At 31.1% G+C, this 20,551-nt stretch overlaps 1 protein-coding gene across 2 annotated transcripts in view; it reads right to left on the minus strand.

Moving 5' to 3' along the window:
* The window catches only part of LOC107438897 (cadherin 74A), a 128,682-nt gene that overhangs the window by 75,861 nt on the left and 32,270 nt on the right, over nt 1-20,551 (minus strand). For both annotated transcript variants that reach the window (XM_043044638.2, XM_071181921.1), the window contains exons 3-8: nt 14,872-14,961; nt 11,161-11,360; nt 8,516-8,605; nt 7,390-7,488; nt 6,021-6,155; nt 4,010-4,138 (exon numbers count right to left, since the gene is read on the minus strand). In XM_043044638.2, the coding sequence (XP_042900572.2) occupies nt 4,010-4,138; nt 6,021-6,155; nt 7,390-7,488; nt 8,516-8,605; nt 11,161-11,360; nt 14,872-14,961 (743 nt within the window). The remainder of the gene's footprint in view (nt 1-4,009; nt 4,139-6,020; nt 6,156-7,389; nt 7,489-8,515; nt 8,606-11,160; nt 11,361-14,871; nt 14,962-20,551) is intronic.

The raw sequence follows: 20,551 nt of genomic DNA on the forward strand, positions 1-20,551 counted from the left end.
ATTTATTGCGCATAAGCTGCAAGTAAATAGAACTCATAATATAAGTTCAAAATGTAGAGAAAACAAGGGGAAAATTACAGAACAATGAAAGAAGGAAAAAAAAATTTAAAATTCCGGAAAATAAAAGATATAATCTCTTCATCAGCTCACACGATTATATCCACAAAAAAGAGTGCTTTCTAATATTGTATCAATATAGCTAAAGCAAAATATATCAATACAATAGTGTGAGGAGCACTCAAAACACTTTATAAAAAAATTACAACAAATAAAATAGAACACAATAAGTAAAAATATCACGCAAAAACAGAAAATAAAATATATAGAAAAAACAGAATAAAACATGAAATAAAATCAAAAAAGGGAGTAGTGAATTCAAATGAACTTACATGTACGGGAAAGTTTGGAAAATGATTTAAAATATTTTTGTAATAAGATTGCCAGATTGCAAAAAATGAAAACAAAAGAGCAAATTGAGATAAAAGCGTACTGCATTACTGAAGTGCGTTTAATTTGTTAGTTACCAAGGATGGGCCTGAAATGGATGTGCGCAAGGCAATATCATACTCGATAATTTAAAGAAGTTGACAATTGATAATTAATATTTATTTAAAAAAAAATAGAAAAGAGAAAGAAACATGAATTACCTGTTTTGAACATAATTTTAGCCACAGATTTGCCCGAAATGGATTTGCACATAGAAAAATTATATAAATTAACAAGCAAATTTTTCAGCAAATAATTTAACCACGGATTTACCCGAAATGGATTTACACGCGGGAAAGTTATATAAACTAACAAAGAAATTTATTTAGTGAATAAATTTAGCCATGGATTTGCCCGAAATGGATTTGCACATGGAAAAATTATATAAATAAACAAAGAAAATTTGTAGTAAATATATCCACAATAATATACGAATAACTAAATGATTTTATAAAGAATTTTATCACTTTAGTTAGGTATTCATTGTTTTTCTATCAAATTTTAAAAGAGTTTATCTCTTTGTTTTTTAGATAAATAAATATTACTACATATTCTTTTAATTCTATTCATTTCATTAAAAGTGGTATTTAAATATATGTTCCTAGAAACATTAGAATTCCAAGTAATTAGTTTATTTGTATTAAAATTAAACTCATTTCTTTTATCGTATAAATCAACAAAGCAGATATTTTCTTCTTTTATAATACCCAAATCCAAAAAATTTAAATTAATATTATCATCATGATTACGAAGCAAGATTAATTCCTCGGGGTAAATATTATTTAATAAAATAGTATAATCCTGAAAATTAAAGATAATTAAATCATCAATAAATCTAAAAACAAATTTAATGCTCAGAGTATAATTTTTTTCATAATAATGCAAAAATAAGTTAGCTAAGAGAGATGAACAATAAGATCCTTGTGGTATTCCATTAATTTGAAGGAAAATATCCCTTCTATTGTAAAGATAATTATTAAAAAGACAAAAATTAATCAGAATTTCCCAATAATCAAAATCGCAACAAAGGATATTCTTAAAATCATAGTAATAGTTCAAAAGGACATCTTTTAGTTTAGAAAGGGAAATGTTATTGAAAAGATCCTGGAAATTAAAAGTCGCCATCGAACTAATTTTAATGTTTAATGAAATCTAAAATCGGTTGATTATTAGTGATTATCCAAGAGAAACCTTCTCTAAAAATATTGTTAATAATTTTATCTAAGTAGTTAGAGAAAATGGAGCCAGGTTTAGTTAGATAAGTATTAGACCCACCTGTGATAGTTCTAAATTTAATAGGAATTTTATGAAATTTAGGACTGATAATTAAGCAAGTAATTATATATTGTTAATTTTAATTTCTAATCTCTTATATAAAGCTAAAATATTTTTAATGACAATATTATTATTTAAATTACTAAGTTTAAAATTTTTACTATTTTTTAATTCCCTATTTAAAAGTTCAACATCGAATTTTTTACAGAAGATTTCATAACTATTGTTAGCTTTGTTTATGGGAGTAGTTACAAAATTTTTTTGAACTTGCTTAATTGATTGAACAATTTTAGAAAAATTTGTTGAATTGGTACTGTTATTTAAATTATCCTTATTATTGAAAACAAAGTTTTTAAAGTAATAATAAACACCCCATTTCCATTCTGTTAGCATACATAAGGTAAAGAGAATCTATTTGATATCTTCAAACAAAAATTATTGAGATCATTAAGAAAGTATTTTAGAATTTTATTGATTGATATATGGTAAAGGGGTCTAAATTTTGTGCCTTTTATCATTAGATTCCTAAGTTGTAAGTTTTCTATAATATTTAAGTTACCAATAATAATATGTTTATGATGTTTATGAACAAAATCAAAATATTTCTCTTCCTCATAGTGACATTCATATTTGGATATATTAATCCTCCCTAAATTTTTGATTATATCATTATAATTATATATAGTTCTACCAAGAGATTTATTATATTTAAAGCTTTTAGCTATGTTAAAATCTTTTAATGGCAATAAAGTTTTAAAATTTTCACAAATATTATAAAATTTAAACTTATAGAAAATTTGATTTTGAAAGTTAATAACGATAATATAAATTATCTAAATTTTTCTTTTTATTTGGAGAAATTTTACTCATTTGGGCTTTTATAAGAGCAAAACAGAAAATTTTGAAAAGTAAATTAATAAAAGAAAAGATAATAATAAGATCGTGAAGCTTGTATTTAGGGCAAATCCATGGCTAAATTTATTTACCAAATAAATTTCTTTGTCAATTTATATAATTTTCCCATGTGCGAATCCATTTCAGGTATATCCTGTGGCTAAAATTATCTGCTAAAATTTTTTTTGTTAATTTATATAATTTTTCCATGTGCAAATCCATTTCGGGCAAATCCGTGGCTAAAATTATGTGCAAAACAAGCAATTCATGTTTCTTTCTCTTTTCTATTTTATATTTTTTTTCTTGAATAAATATTAATTACCAACTGTCAATTTCTTTAAATTATCCAGTATAATATTACCTTGCGCACGTCCATTTCAGGCCCATCCTTGGTAACTAACAAATTAAACGCACTTCAGTAATGCAGTAAGAACGCACTTTAATACAAAAATCCTCTAGTTACGCTTTTATCGCAACTTGCGCTTTTGTTTTCATTTTTTGCAATCTGGAATCTTGTTACGAAAATATTTTAAATCATTTTTGAAAAATTTCCCGTACATGTAAGTTCATTTGAATTCACAACTTTTTTTAAATTTTATTTCATGTTTTATTCTGTTTTTTCTTTATATTTTATTTTCTGTTTTTGCGGGATATTTTTACTTATTGTGTTCTATTTTATTTGTTGTAATAAAATAGTTTTTTATAAAATAGTTTTTTATAAATAAATTTATTTGTTGTAATATTTTTTATAAAATAGTTTTTTATAAAATGTTTTGAGTGCTCCTCCCACTATTGTATTGATATATTTTGCTTTGGCTATATTAAGACAATATTAGAAAGCACTCTTTTTGTGGATATAATCGTGTGAGCTGATGAAAAGATTATATCTTTTATTTTCCGGTTTTTTTAAAAATTCTTGTCTTTTTTTTCGGATTGTTCTTTTTTCTTTTTTTTCCGGTTTTCTGTTATTTTTATTTTTAATATTATTTTTTCCCCTTCTTTCATTGTTCTGTAATTTTTCCCTTGCTTTCTCTACTTTTTGGACCTATTTTATGAGTTCTATTTACTTGCAGCTTATGCGCAATAAATAAAACATATTGTTTTTTCTAATTTTCTATTTAATTTAACACATATTGTATTTCCTAATTTTGTATTTATTTATTATGCTATATATATATATATATATATATATATATAGGCAAGCCAAAAGGTTGGTATAGACAAACTAAATTGATTAGAATTAATTAAACTAAACTGATTAACATGTGATCAAAGATAAATTTTGCTGTACTTAAAAAAAAAACTTTTCCTTCAAATAAGATTGAGTTGGCATATCCGATAGAGAAGGTCTTACCTCTGGACTATTTTCCATAACAGTGGCTGTGAAGGGTGCGTTCTGAAAGACGGGTGGTTGATCCTGAACATCTTTTACATTCACCAAAATGTTTGTTGACGTTCTCAAAGATACAGATTCTGATGAATCCTGAAACAAATGTTTGTTTTAAAATTTCTCACTCACCAAACAATTTTAAGACATATTTGATTCTTAACATTTTTTTTTTTTTTAAATTTCAGCATTTAAATATCCTAGATTTATCTGAACTCCCTTTTTCCTTACTTTAAATTGTAGGTGAAAAAGAATTCGTCATGAAGGGTTTCTCCCGCGGAATATAGCGTTCTCTTCATCCACCACACTGTTGGGCAGTGGAGTTATGAAAGGAGAGCATTTGTTTGATAACTCTATCCTTCACACAAGAGCAAATAAAAACAATACTAGCATAATACTGGATTTCCAGCTGAGAACTGACTGATTATAAAATTAATGATCTCGAAGCAATAAATGATGGGAGAATGAAAAAAACTGTAAGTTTATTGCAGAAAAGATGTAAAAATCTGTATTGAAAGTTTGAAAATTAGTTAAGATAAGTGTCCACAGATGGCGTTGCAGGCCATAGGCTTAGTTCTAGCGCTTGAGCAGGAATAAATGTTCGTTCGTTCGTTGTAATGGAACTGGGCGTCTGAGGCTTTACGGCCCTTTAGGAACAAGTGTAGCCATATCGGATAATTGTTATAACCAAGGAGGAAAAACTGGTAGTAAAACTATTTCAATAACAGACAATTTTTGGGAGGAGTAAATCTATTATTTAATGATAAATAATTCATTGCTATCAATTTTTTGAAGGGAAAGAAGAAATTCAATACATAAATTGCATCAATTAAAAAAATGTGATAGTTATGGATATTTTATATATGCCCAAAAATCAGCAAAAAGTGAAATCTATTTTTTACCAGTTTTCGCTCGTTTCCGTCTCGATATATATATACACTTTCAGCCCTGATATGGATTCCTCGTAGTTTGAGAAAATAGTTTTCCTAACGGTAGAAAGGATATTGGATTTATATTTTAATAAATATGAATTATTAAAATATAAATCCAATATCCTTGTTAACCTGTTGTCCTACGTTAACCTGTCGGGTCACAAAGTCCTCCCTGTACCCATAACAAATCTTACTTCTGGGGGATTGGAGATTGATCGTTCTCCGGTTCAGAACAAAATTAAGACCTTGTGAATGAATGAATGGATCCGCCCTATAAACTGGTTGTGAGGCTTGTGTGACTGAAGTCGTATTCTTAGCCGTAGATGGCGCCATTGAAAAACAAGAAACGCATCAGCCTTAATTACGCTTAAATTTACTTGGTTTCACCAAGCAGGCTAGCTGATATTGGCAAGTTGCATATGAAACAACAACAACCAATATCAAAGTTATCATGTCGGTAATTTGCTGACACGATCACCACTATTTGATAAGGTAAAATATACAAATAATAACAAAAAAAAAAATGCTGATTCAACTTGATTTTGCCGGCTGGATGAAATAACTGGGGAGGGGGGTGAGACACCCCTATCACCTCCCCGCTGACGACGGGCCTGCTGCCGGTATGCATTAGGTACTACCTAAGTTTGTATTGAACACCGTGTTTCTGTCAGTATTGGAATAATTACAAATTAGATTACAGCTCTACGGAATAATCTTCGGTTAGATTACAGTTCTATATTGAAGAACTTCTGTGCAGTTAGAAGATCTACTGAAAACTTTTGTAATTAAATTTCATTATTTCTGCTTAAAATTTTTTACAACTTACGCCACAAACGTAGAGAAACGTTATTTCTTCCCTCAATCATTTTTTCTATTTTGAAATAGCTCTCCGCTGGATATCCTGTACATAAATTCGTAACTTTAAAATGAAACTTTTAGTTACTCTAAAAAACTACAATGGGAATTAAAAAAACATTTTTATTTCGTTTACATTATTCACCTATGCCACATGTATCAATGGAAAATGTAAGAGATAAAGTTCTCACCTCTGCTATGACTGTTATCGTGTAAGAAGTTTGGTGTTCGTAATCTAATGAATCTATCAAAACTATTTCACCACGAATCCGACCATTGCTTATCCTCGTTCCACGAACTTCAAAGGTTTTGCACGCTTCTGGAGTCTAAAAAAGAACATGAACAAATCCAATAAATAAAATTATAAAACTGAAGAAGTAAATAGACAAATTAAATTATTTCAAAACTGAAGGAGTAAAAATGTTATAAGGACGTCAAAAGATAATTGTTTTGGGTTGAGATCATATAGCTTAAATATATATCGGGAAATTAAATTGAGTTTAGAACCGATTATGAGTTTAGAACCATCGGTGTTCAACTCCGTAAACTTGCAATTTTGAACCCAACCCTGTAGACTGGAGAACTCCTGGATCAAACAATGAGAGAAACTAGCTTTTATAGAGAACTTTTTGTTTCATTTCATGGAACTTTTTCGTTACAGGGAGTGGAAAGTCACGAAGACCTACCATGGCTACTCCAACAGTAAGGGGATTCTAAGTCATTATCAATCTATCACGAAGGATATTTTATCTCAGCACTGAGATTGGTTTTAAAATTTAATCGAGTAATAAATTTAAATGAAATCATAATAATTTTGTATGCATTAAATTTATAAAAAGACCTGTCTCCTATTAAATCACTTATTTAAGACATGAGCTAGTTAGTTACGAAGAGAAAAAATATCGGGTTGAATAACTTTTAACTATGTGATTTTCACATACTGAAATTTAGCATCCACCATTCGAAAGCTAGACTTCAAACATATCATTTGTTTTTTGCTTCCTACAGCTTAACACATGCTCTAATCCTGTTCCAGAAACGAGTGGTATTACCAGGACGTCAAGGACATCACAGACAAGGTAGCTGCCGGACTATCTATCGCTTTATATGACATTTTCTTTGTCGTTGACACTTATTTTTTCTTCCAAATATTATTCTGATCCCCTGTAAATGTTATTACATTCTAATCCAGTTCAATCTCCCTCCCCTCTCAATTCTACTCCCACATCACACAATTCTACTTACACTTGCCTCCAATATCTGACGAATCAGTTAATGCCGCTTCACGGCAGCACACTGATATTTGACCTATGTTCTAATGTTCAAGTCACATTACCTTCATACACATCACTCTTTCACAGTCACAGGTCTGTCAGACGTAACAATTGACAGTTATAATTCCAATGCAAAAATTTACCAACTCTATCTTTATGCTAAAATTGAAGTGTTAAATAGGTATAGTTAATTCACCCGAAAAAAGGATGGTGAAAGCGACCGGTTCTTACAGGATAAGTAGTAGCCCTCATTTAGTATTTATTGTATAACGTTCGTGAGTGTTACCTTTTCGTGTGAGCAGGAAAGTTTAATTTCAGCATTGGCACCAACGTCTGCATCCGTGACCACAATATCTCTATAAACAGTTGTTCCAATTCGACTTGCCTGCAAAAAATTGAATTACTCAATCACTGAAAAGAAATATAAAGTCTACCGGTAAGTTCTATACTATAAGGATACGAGCCATTTTACAAGAATGCAAGAGGTGCCGTTATATATATATATATATAAAAAAGTGGTACAGGTTTTTACCCTTAAATATGTATATCAGTAATTTTGCATAAAAAGTACTGCAGTGAAACCTCCATGTAGCGACCTTCTCTATTTACGACCACTTTTGAAAGGCATGGAATTTTTTTCCCCATAGACTTTGTGTAGAAGAAAACCTTTAGGAGAGACCATCAAAACCTCTCCCAGTGACCGGACAAACCTCTGCACCGAATGGGGGTAAGGTCAAATGAAGAATAAAATATCAAAACAAAAAAAATTATTGACAAAACAAGTAAGTAGATTAAAATTTATTCAAAATATTTATGTGAGGTTCTTAGTTAGAAAACTCTTTTTGACAATCACTGAAAGAGATTTGCAACCTCATGTTGCACTGAGAGTGCTATCAACGATCTATTTTTAGAGTCGAAAGTTAAATTAGAAAAAAAATTATTTTAGAAAAAACTTAGCATTTCAAACAAGCAAATCTCATCTCATTTTTTAAAGATAACTAATTTTTATGATACAAAATTAAATGTAAACTCAAAGAAAAAACATAATTTATCATTTATTTAAAATTGTTCTATCATTTATAATTGGTAAATTTATTTTCACTCTCATAATTATATGAATGGGGATAATTTTCATGACGCCTACACAAGTGACATTTCCGCACCAAGAAAATGACACTAACTAAAGTTAATATCGTTCGAAAATGATCACGTGCCTTCGATAGCATTTTGAAGTCACTGTTGGTAACTTCTGATAACGACCCACCTCCATTAACGACCATTTTACTGTGGAACAGAAAGTGGTCGCTCTTGAGAGGTTTTTAGAATTACACTTAATATAAAGAAATCTCGTGACTTGCATTGTTATTGCTTAATCTTAAAATAGAGAGAGGGAAAGGCCTTTTGAAACTTACTTCATCCATGTCAAATGAATATGGAAGATTCTGGAAAACGGGTGCATTGTCGTTTACATCCAGTATTGTAATCTCTCTTCTGATGGAAATCTGAAACCAAAGAAGAATTTTTAAAAAAATCTAAACACAATAAGCGTGATATCTTATTTTTAATTTTTAAGGGAATCGTAAATTTTATGCTTTACGATTCTATTTTTTTAATTTCATTGGTTTATTTTGATTTAAGATTTTTTACCACGATTGTAAATAAATTGTTTAAACAAATAAGATCCTGATAACAGTAGTGTAAAGTCGTTCAATAATGACAAGGTTAACTGTTATGAGCAAATAAAAAATTAGAATACTAAAAAGGAATATTAGAATTTTTATTTATAATCTTATAAATCACGGACCACATTTTTAACAATTAAATACAAACAGATCTAGTTATCGGTAAACAACCATCAATAGAGAGATGCCAACTTGCTTCAGACTTCCGACTGGTATTCTTTTAATGTTTAGTAAATATGATGAGTAGGGTTTCTATTACGTCTAAATATTTCAAAGACTTATGTGATACGCCACTTTGTTACACTGAGTCGTGGGGCCTCCCTGGCAAAGCGATGTCGCTCGCCAAACGCTGTGCAAAGCATGGAGGTAGCGGGTTCGAACTCCGTTGTTACCCAGGATGTATCTTTGTGATGTCCTTCTCTGTATTTTGCTATCTGTCCTTCTATTTCACAAAGATTTATGAGCCAAAATTGAGTACATAAGTCTGTAAATGTAATTCAATAAATAAATGCATTGAGATGTGTTGAACCTCTTAAGAAATTTACAAAATTAGCCTAAAATCTGCAAATTTTAGTATGTAGTTCTCTACCGTTTTTAAAAATACCTTGTCGAAACCGTAGCATTTGGCATCTCTGTCAATACCAATATTATATCTCATCCACGAGACCTAAAAGTAGTTCGTTTCACTTCTTAGATCAGAAGTTTTTACAACATTTATGTGCTTGTATGAATATACCGTGATACATCAATGAAATAAAATTGTCTATATTATAGGCTAATGTAACACAGGAAAAAGACTGAATATTATCTTCCCGGTAATGAAATAATTGCATTTGAAACCAAATTTTAAATAACTTGAACTAAAAATGTAATTAGTATGTTACGTCGCAATGTGAATGAAATGTAAGAATCCGATCATTTTTATTTTTAAACTCATTTGGATGCATAAAATGTTTCGGATTTAGTCTCAAAATTCTCACGCTCATGTAAGGAACAATCTGTTCATTTCTATTATCGTCAACATGTCGCCAATTCATGTATCGCAAAGACTGTTGTTGTTGTTCATTTACGTCGCGTTAGAGCTGCACAATGGGCTATTGGCGACGGTCTGGGAAACATCCCTGAGGATGATCCGAAGACATGCCATCACAATTTTGATCCTCTGCAAAGGGGATGGCACCCCCGCTTCGGTAGTCCGACGACCTGCACGCGAAGTGGAGCTCTTTACGGTAGCACAGTTTAACGAGGACCCATACCGCACACTCTCGGTCCCTACGCAGACTGATCCAAGTGGTCACCCACCCGCAAACTGACCGCAGCCAGTGATGCTTGACTTGGGTGATCTGATGGGAACCGTGTCTTAACGATCAGTCCACTGCGGGACTGTATCGCAAAGACATCGATGCATCCGTGTAACTCAAAGACATCAATACATTCATGTATCTCAAAGACATCGATACACCCTTATATCGCAGAGGCATCGATACACCCTTGTATCTCAGAGGCATCGATACATCCTTGTATCGCACCCACATTGCGGAAGGATTGTTTAAACGAGAAAAGCTAATGAATTTTAATTACTGCGAGCACGTTTAAAATGAATTGAATAACCTAAGTTTAAAATTATTCAAACTTCATAGAGAAAAAAAAAACAAGAACACTATGAGACCCTTCGAGGTAAAGAAAATTTTAATCAAAAGTCAAGATAAGGAATCATTAAACTGGGCACCCGGGACGAGCCGATTGCGGCACTTCTAGTGTTGTAGTGGTAGACAATGTAGTGACTAGAATGTGTGGAAAATAGACTTTTTGCCACAAAAGTGAAGTTTTTACTTTTTCTGTATCTTGGAGAGGGATGCTGTGGGTCGTATGTCTTCAGGTAACATATCAAATAGGGAAATGGTTCAGATATGATACAAATCCAGTGGTTATATATTTGTAGTAAAACTGCCAACAACTACGCTTTTTGCGAAATATTTTACAGGAAGATAAGCAATTAAAACTTAAAGCTTTCAGAATTTTTGGTAATTTTGCCAACATTTTAAAAGAGTCGCCACTACATAACTAGACTATAATTGACGTTTCATACGAGGTTTTGAATCATTCTCATGCAGTTGTTTGGAAAATAACTTTAGATCTCATTTATGAAACAAAGAATCGTACATTAAAACATGTACTTAGCAACCACTAGAACATTTCAAAACCGTAGAAAGTTGGCAACCCTATATTAGTCAAAAATAAGTGGTTTCACAGTTGAGCAGGTTCCCTATAATAGGGTTTATTACTTTTCAGATTTCTTAAGACATAAAAAAAAAATTAAGAAACTTCGAATAATTTTATTTCATGAACCAAACAAATAGAACCGAACTGCTCACCGTGTTTGGATTGAGCCCAGCGAAACCTTGATCAGCGATACTGATTATGACATCCACAGTGTTGACAGTTTCACGATCCAGAGCCCTGATCAGTTTCACTACTCCCGTATCTCGTTCCACCGAAAAGGAGTCACCGCTGATGTAATAATGGACTTGGAGATTTTCTGGATCCCTTGCTCGGAGCGTGTAGACAGAAGCACCTAAATTATACACAATAAACGAAATGATCAGCGATTATGTTAAAACTTTTACGAGCTCGGAGAAGAAATAAGACTCTACATTTCAATTGGGAGTTGTATAGTAACCCATAGATGGAAAAACGGTCGTATACTGCTAAAAGAGAGATACTCCATTGACCGCTTAAATACCAATGTTCCAATTTTAGAACATGCCTTCTTTTTTCAAAATGTTAAATACTTTAATAACTCAAACCTATCATTCTTTGCACTTAAAACTGGTAAAACTGAATGTTCCTATTATCCAAAATGTATTAATTATATAAAATTATATATCATATGATATGCATCTTGTTTTGAAATCGAACAATTACTGAATATCTTACAAATTTAGTAACTGACTGCTGAAAATTTTCCTTTGATTTATATGCGAATCTGCTACGACGTTTTTCTTGAAGACGCTTTTTTCATTAGTGCAAAATATGAGTCTAGTAGGTAAACGGTTACTTAACTGGCTAATCAGGCTCATTTAAAATGGAACTTTTATTAATCTGAATTATCTTAATTCTATAGAGTTGCCGAAAATTTCATTTAAATTGGTCAAGAAATTGTCGTTTTATTGTATTTTAACGATTTGGTTAATTAAGGGAGAGGAGAAGAGTGTGGACAACTATAGACAAATAGAATATTTCTGTGTTATTTAGTGCTATCAAGTGAGTAAAGCTAAACTACAATTTCATATGAAATGATACAGATTTTTCTTATAGAGTCTGTTAGTTACTACTAATAGATTTTTCTAAGACGATGATTTCCGTATTAATATTTCTGATTCAAAATATAAGTTAATTACTAACACATCGCTTATTAGGGTATATATTTACTAAATTAGATTATATTTGTAAAACATTAAATTTATTTACATTTTTTTCTGTAGTTTAGAACAGACGTAAAATGGAAACTTCCAAAATTCTATTGATACCTCTCAGCTGACGTTCAGGCCTGAAAGCGGGACGGAAAAGAGAAAATACTGGTAGAAGAACTATTTCAATATTAGATAATATTCGGGAGGAGTTAATCTATTCTCAACAATAACAGTTCACGGTAAGGAAATTTATCACGGCGAAGAAGCAGTTCAATATAAAAATTGCATCCGTTAAAAACAGTTGGTAGTTATGGATTTTTATTATTCACGGAAAAAAACTAAAAAATGAAATTTATTTGTTGCCAGTTTTTACTCTTTTCCGTCTCGATATATATGGGCTTTCAGCCCTGCTGACGTTAAATAATGATTTTTCATATAACTAATAACTATTTCCAAATAATTTTTTTTACATTTTTTTTTATAACTAAATTAAATGAAAAGTACACTTTTAATGCTTTGACTTATAAATGAAACAGTTTTGTTGAATTATAGCTTTAGTTATTAAGAATAAATTAATTGTGACAAACCTGATGAGTGCACCAAAAAAAAAGAACCACCCTGAATAACTCTTGATTTAATGATCAGATCTTCACGTTCTATGACTCAATCTTAATGGCTCGAGAGGGCGACTTCTAATATGCTAATTAATAAGTGCAGACGATATCTTAAGTTACGAAATCCAACACAAAACGTACTTTCTCTGAATAAACATACCTTTTTTTGACGGATTCAGATTTCTGACCTCCAAAATGCTGTTTGGGAAAATTTGGATTCCCACAGTTCTCAAATTGTGAGAAATAGGGTCCCACTAATTTGGTCAAGAGACAGAGCTCCAAAGTTTGAACCACTTAATCTTAATTTTACTTTTTGCGTATTTCGTTATAGATCGAGAATTTTTTAAGCGAATTGAAAACTCTTTGTAGATAGTTATAAAATTCGTTTATCCAAAGACAAATTCATACGAAAAAAAAAATTTTTGTAAATACTTACTATTTTTTATTATATCAATAGTGGAAAACATTTTGAATTATAAAGTATGGAATTTTTATGTTTAAAGATTGTAATTTTAAATGACAAAATACGAAATTTGAGCAAAATCGGTCGAATATTTCCAGAGAAACGGAACTTAGAAAAAGTCAAATATTTAATATTTGATTTATCAGGAACGATTCGTCCGAATTCGCAAAACAAATTTATTTTACCTTATAAAATTATATCCGTTAAAATGATCCAAAAATTTGTATATCTTACAATTCAACATTATTTCGACTATTATTAACCCCTTGGGGACGGGTGATTCAGAAAAGCATTCGTTCAAAATCAGAATCAAGTTGCAAATAAATAAAAAACGGTAACTTAAATGTAGTCGTTACTAATTTTACAGACTTACTTTGCTTTTATTTTAATTATTGTTAGTTTAATAATATATATAATCAATGTTAATTCAAAGTATAACTAAATAGTTTTATTTTGAACAAAGTAATGGTGAATTAAATAAATCAAACAATTATAACTCCGCCCACAAATAAACTGCTAAAGAAATACTTTGATTACCAGTTTTATCTTTTCTCCCTGATTGATACGGTTTTTTGCTGTCACGTATTTGTGACAGTCGGCGCGAAAGGGTTAAATAAAGTAATGAAAAATAATAAATGTTTAGTCAAAATTATTTTGTGCGTGGATTCACCAAATTATATAATACAGTGCATGGTTGCCAACTTGTACAGCCGTTGAGAAAAAACTTTCTTAGAGGTAGCAACATTAGCGTTTTGGCGAATTAAATCTTGTAGTTTCGAAATAAATTTTTAAACTTCCACGACGATTCAATAATTTTAAAAGTGTATATGAGATCCATTTGTTTTGCAAATGATGCTTATAGATGTCCTAATAGTTTTGTTTTCAGATAATTCTTTCAAATTTATTTGTGGTTTTATTACCGCTTTCTAAACTCTTTTTCAACAACCGTAAACTTCAAATAAACACGGCAATTCCTCGGCTCCACGGTATGCGAGCAACCCAAATCTGTCGCAGCTGTAAGGACGATAAATGAGCAACTTTAGTGTGATGAGCAATCCAGAAACGAGTGGTATTAGCAAGACGCCTGGTTCATCACTATAACAGACAAAATAGTTGCCGGGCTACCTGTCGCTTATATAACCTTTTCTTTGTCGTTAACAGTTTTTTTTCCTTTAAATCTCGTGTAAATATGTAAATAGTGGCATATAGTTTCTTTATTTTATTTTCTATTTTATTACAACAGCGTAAATGATAATAGTATTCTGACCCCCAGTAAATATTATTATATTCTAATCTCAATTATGCTTAAGTTCCTATCGATTTCATCATACGGCTGGTTTACCACTGACATGTCTACTATTTGGTGCTTGCCAACCCCCCAATTCTACTCCCACTTGACCCCCAATACCTGGCGAAACACTTCACGGCAGCGCATTATGATTAGAGCTATGTTCTAATGACAGTGGTTTTACATATTTTTTAAAATAATGTGGTTACAAATTTAAAAAAATTTCTAATTTAAAACTGTTGATAGTGCCTTAGAGGTGTGCAGTGAGTTAAGAAATGGTTTTTGAACTAGATTCTAAATGGACTTACCGACTGGTGTGTCCTCTTTGAGAGAGAAGTAATCCATATCTCCTCCAACTAGAAATTCCGGTGGCCTGTTGATCTGTCCAGAACATTTTTCTGAAACGCCACACAAAAAGAGAGTTACAAATATTAATACAATTCAATACAAATGTTCAGACATTTATCGACGAAGAATTAAATTAAGAAACAAATATTTTAAATTGAGTTTCATGCTTTAGCCATTGTTTCTACTTTAACAGCGTCATACCGCAAGCCTGACTTTTACTCTTTCGCAGAGATGCCAACTTGCTCCGGACAGCAAATATATATTTTAAAGTGGTAGTTTATCAATTGTAATTCTTGGTTTAATAAATTCAATTTAGTAGATTATTATCCACCACTATTTCTAAATAATTAGTAAGCTTATAAAATTCACCACTTTATGTTAATTGTGTCATGCAATACCCATTAAAAAGCAAGCAAATATAGTCAAATATTTGCAAAATTTACTTCGCAGCTATTTACCGTTTTTTTAATTAATTTGGCGTGTCCGGAGCAGTTGGCATCTCTGCTTTCGGTGAAGGAATTTTCACCAAGTAGCAATATTTTACCAGCCTAATAATAAAATCTTATTCTAATTTCTCCGGGTCAATTTTAAAAAGGTATAATACCAAAAATGGAAATAATTATAGCTTCATTGAAAAACTCTCAATGTTTTAAAAATACTTGAACAGTTCTAACATGGATGTAAAACCTAAAATATTTAAATTCAAAGAGACGGGATAGTTTGGTTGACAGGGTGCTGGACTCTCGTTCGTGAGAACGGGAGTTCGAATACCGCCGACCGAATGTAGTAAATGTTGACTGGTGGTCGTTAAATCTGTCAGGTCGCAAAGTCCTCCTTGTTCCCATATCAAATCAATACCTCGGGGGTACTGAAATAGAGATGGGTCGTTCTCTGGTTCAGGTCAAAATTACGATCTGGGGATCGTAAACAACGGGTGTGAAGTATGGGTGTGGCAGAAGTCAAATTCTTGGCCATAGATGTCTAGAACACTCGCACGTGCCTTAATGGCCTACAACAACAACATTCGAAAGTGGAAGTATATTCTATAAATGTCGTTGAACAGCTGATCCAATTTTGAGTTGACGTCTACCCATATTCAACTACCTTACATTTACATGGAATATGAGTACATTTTTTCAGGATTGGCAATTGCAGTATTGCCTATGTTACAATTAGTCTTTTTTTTTAAATTAAATTTTATTATTAACCTGTTCTTTTTATAGAAACTTAATTCCATCAACAAGGAAACGGGAAAAAACGAACATGAGCTTTTTTTTCGAGATTACCGAGGGACAAAAGAAGCCATTTTTCGACCCCTTTCTTAATTTTTCGACGTATTAAATAAAGAAGCTTTATCGTGTACAAAAAATTCTTTTTGGAAAGGTGGGAAAAACAAATGATCTCTGTACGATCCGGATAATTTGACAATCCGAATAATCGGAGGTCGTATAATTGGCACTCTCTACTCTTTTTATCATTTAAAAAAAAATCTAAATTTTCTACGACGTTATGATGTATTTATCACCACTTTTTGAATTTTTCTAGAACAGGGTTTCTACGCTCTGGAAATTTAATTTTTTTTTGAAGTGGTACCGAAGGTGATATATAGAAGATGTTTTAAATTAACACACACACAATAAATATTTAATTTAACGAAAATATGTATGAGTGCAGAGAATAACGCGTGTTTAATTTCGTAATTTACAAATGAAAGATAAATTTAGGCATTTTTCAGTAGTCTTGAAAAATCTTAGCTACCACACATTCATTTTTTCCAGGTCGGAGGAAACCTTTTAGAATATCAGAAATGCCAACTGCACCGGATAGTATTAGCAAGTTTTCGGTTAATTTTGATAAATTTTTAAAAGACTCAACACTGCTTACCTGTTACAAAGTGACAAATCACATAAGTCATCGAATTTTTAAAAGTTGTGGTGATTAAAAACCCTGTAAATTGAATTAACTAAACCAAGAATCATACACTGAAAGACCACCACTCGAAAATATTTATTCGTTGTCCGGAGAGCATTTCTGAAATATGGCCACTCGACTAGTCTACTGCAGGGATGACAACTGCGAAAGTTTTAAGAAATTGGTAGTGAATTTGATAGCAAAACTTGTAGAATAAGGATAATTAAGCCCCCTCTTGAAAAGTCACCAGGCTGTAATGAAGTTGCATTCCATATTCAGGACTGCCAACTTTCTACTCCTGTTGTAAAAATTTATTCTAATGGTAGTTATGTTTAGGTTTTAATGTAATATTTTTTATTCATTTAATTAATGTTCGACTCCACTACATAGAAATGATTTATAAGTTCATATCAAACAACTCTTTGTTCTAGCTATTTCGTACTGAGGCTTATAAAATGTCGGCAAAATTACCAATAATTCTAAAAGCTTTGATTTTTAAAAGGCTACCCACTCTATAAAATATTTTGCAAAAAACGTAGTACTTGGCAGGCCTCCATAAGATATTTCGAATATTTGATGTATAGTGGTGAAAAATCACCTAAAATGAAAAATACTAAATTAAAAACAAATAATATTTCGCTGCTACTAATTAAATATACTTCTTCTCAAAGCGGAGAAAGTTGGCACCCCCACGGATTTAAACATAAATTTCGGAGTACCTATTCCGTAGGACTATCTGCTCTTTCATCGAATTTGAAAATGAGGGTAGATTTATTTACGCAAACTTTAAGATTGAAATTCTATTATATTATCTGTTTAAATAATTAATATGTAGTGGTGGCCGGAATTCTTTTCATTCTAATTTATTAAAATATTAATTTATTATGCATTTGCTACCAAGAGAAAAAATGTTTTGCTGAAACTACGGAAATTCCGTAGTAGTAAGAGTGTGTGGATTATTAACGAGTGTGTCATAAATAAGTTTAAATTAATTATTTATTAGGGTCTTGCAAATACGTTTAGATATTATTTTAATAAATTAAAAATAAAAAAGGAAAACTTCAGCAATAAGAATTTTTTCGTGAACAGTGTTGAAAGTTGGCTTGGTATCATAGTATTACTTTCTTTCATTTTTTCTTCTCTTTGAAACAGTTTCAAAAACGAGTTTCGGAAGTGGGATATTTATGGTTGTTTCATTTACTGTTAGGAAAACACAGTGACTGACCCAAAAAAGAAAATATAAAAATTATTACAACACAATAGAGAGATATTCATAAATTCTTTCCGGACAATCTTCACAGGGAAAGTTATTTTAGCAGACATAGAATATAAAAGCGATTTTATTTTGTCGTAAAAAAGAGACGTAAATAGATATTTTTTTCTGATCTACTAATAAAAAACTAAATTGTTACAGTCCATGAAAGATAAAAAAATAAAAATTATCTTAAGTTTTTAAATTTTCTACTTAACAACTCAACCTACGCAGCAAAATTAAAGGGCACCAACTGCCAAATGGCGACTCATTATAACAAATCATTATCAAAAAAGTGTCAGCATGTCGCCATCTGATCCATAAAATGCACTCAATGCGCATTATATGATTATTCTTTTTTTAATAAACATGGAATTACTTTGATTTTTTTTTCTTACATTGTATGAAGCGTATATTTCTTAACATTTTCCTTCATTAAAAAAAAATTTTTTTTTTTAATTTTAAGGAACAGAATGAAATAAATAAATAAATGTTATTATGGTTAAAGAATTTATCACATATTGGTAACAGGCTATTAAAGTGAATATTTTGACACTAATTACTATATAATAATTTATAACTTTATTTTTATGAGGTACTGGATCTGGGCGTGATGGAAAGTCAGGAAGTAAATACATTTTTCATCTAAACACTGTGGTTAAAAAAATTTCGATGATGATTTTTCGTCCGTGATGGCTCAGGTGATAGAGCATTCGCCTTCCAATGAGGTGAACCGGGTTCGAATCCCAAAGATGGCTGGTTGATACGAATTCCGCATCCGGCTTGCACCGACCACAATGCTGACGCAAAATATCCTCAGTGGTAAACGGATTGTGGGTTGGAGTCTCCTTGATGTCAGGCTAAACGTGTCAGGTTTTCGTGGTTTTTCTCTCCATGTAAGACAAATGTGTGTTAGTCCCAGTTATTTTTTAAAAGTATATAAACCACTAAAATTGCAATAGAACTATAAAATGTTAGTGTGCGAAAAGAAAAATGCATGTTAAAAGTTTCTTTTCCCCACAAATAAATACATACTTTTAGAAATTGAAACGTAATGAAAACGAGTTTAGAATTCAGTAGTTTAAAATTTCCATTTGCAGATTGATAATTAAAACTTATCAAATTTTACATTTAAAATCAGTTTTTTTTTTTTTTTTTTTTTTTTTTTTTTTTTTTTTTTTTTTTTTTAATTTCATTTGGATCTATGTTTTTATTGAATCGTTATTCTTCTTAAATCAACATAACCTTAAATCGTTTAAAATTATTTTTTAAGGAATTAATGACTCGCTCAGCATTTCTCACCAGAATTCGACGACGCGAAACTGTAAATATTTTCATTATCGGAAACAAAAGCATTTCATTTATTTTTGAAATAAATCATATTATTTGAAAAAGTTAAAGAAAAGTATTATTTTTTTCTAAACATTGAAAGAATTTTTTTTTATCAATTTCTTAAATTCATCCTTGATCTATTTTATAGTTGCAAACAATTAGTTTTCATCATATTATGAAAACAACCTTTCAGATAAGATTGAATGAAAGATGAATGTCGTGCAATGAACAACAGTCACAGAGTAGGTGGGAAAAAAACAATGTTTTAGAATATGAAGAAAACGTATTTCTTTATCCTTTACCTAATTATGAATACCATGAATCATCTCGTAATTAAAGACATAGTTCCTAACTTTATTATTACCGAAACATCACTTTTAGTTTTCCATAATCAAACTTATCGAAACATGGGGCAAGGTTGCACGAATCGTGTATATAAAAGCCTGAGTCAAATCTAAGCAGCCTCTTTTAATTAGGAAGATATTACATTTGTAGCGTCGTTTAAAGTCCACAAAACCATTGAACATGCAACTGCTTGTCACCATTTTCTTATTTTCTATTCTTACCCACTTAATGACGGCAAATGAAGCTAAAAAAGACGTAAAGTTTATAAATGATGGCCACGGAAATGTATTCAAGAAAAACTATGAGGATTTTTATGATTATGGTAGGTATGATTACAGCGACTTTGATCATGATAAAGTCAGTTATCACAGTGATGAGCAGAAGTCTAAGAAAGGACATAACAGTGATTGTTATCAGGCTAAAGGACATCACAGTGATGACTCTAATTATGGTAAAAAATGCCACATCAGTCATGTTGAAGGGCATGATAGAACAGAACACCAAGTAAGCAGTGTTAGTCATGAAAACAGTAAAAAGTTCTACACAAGTCATCACGAAGTCGATCATAAGAGCGAAGGTTATCAAAATGGTCGCCAGGAAGAAGAAAAGGTTAAAGAAGGATACCAGATAAGCCATGACAGTAGAGAGTATGGTAGTAAAGTATACCAAACAAGCCATGTCAGTAGAGAGCATTTTAGTAAAGCTTACCCAGCAAGTGATGTTAGAAAAGGGCAAGAAAGTAAAAGGTATGAAACAAGCTCCCACAAAAAGGACCACGATGTAAAAGGTTCCGAAATAAG

The sequence above is a fragment of the Parasteatoda tepidariorum genome, chromosome 6 (assembly GCF_043381705.1).
Source record: "Parasteatoda tepidariorum isolate YZ-2023 chromosome 6, CAS_Ptep_4.0, whole genome shotgun sequence".
NCBI classification, from domain to species: Eukaryota; Metazoa; Arthropoda; class Arachnida; order Araneae; family Theridiidae; genus Parasteatoda; species Parasteatoda tepidariorum.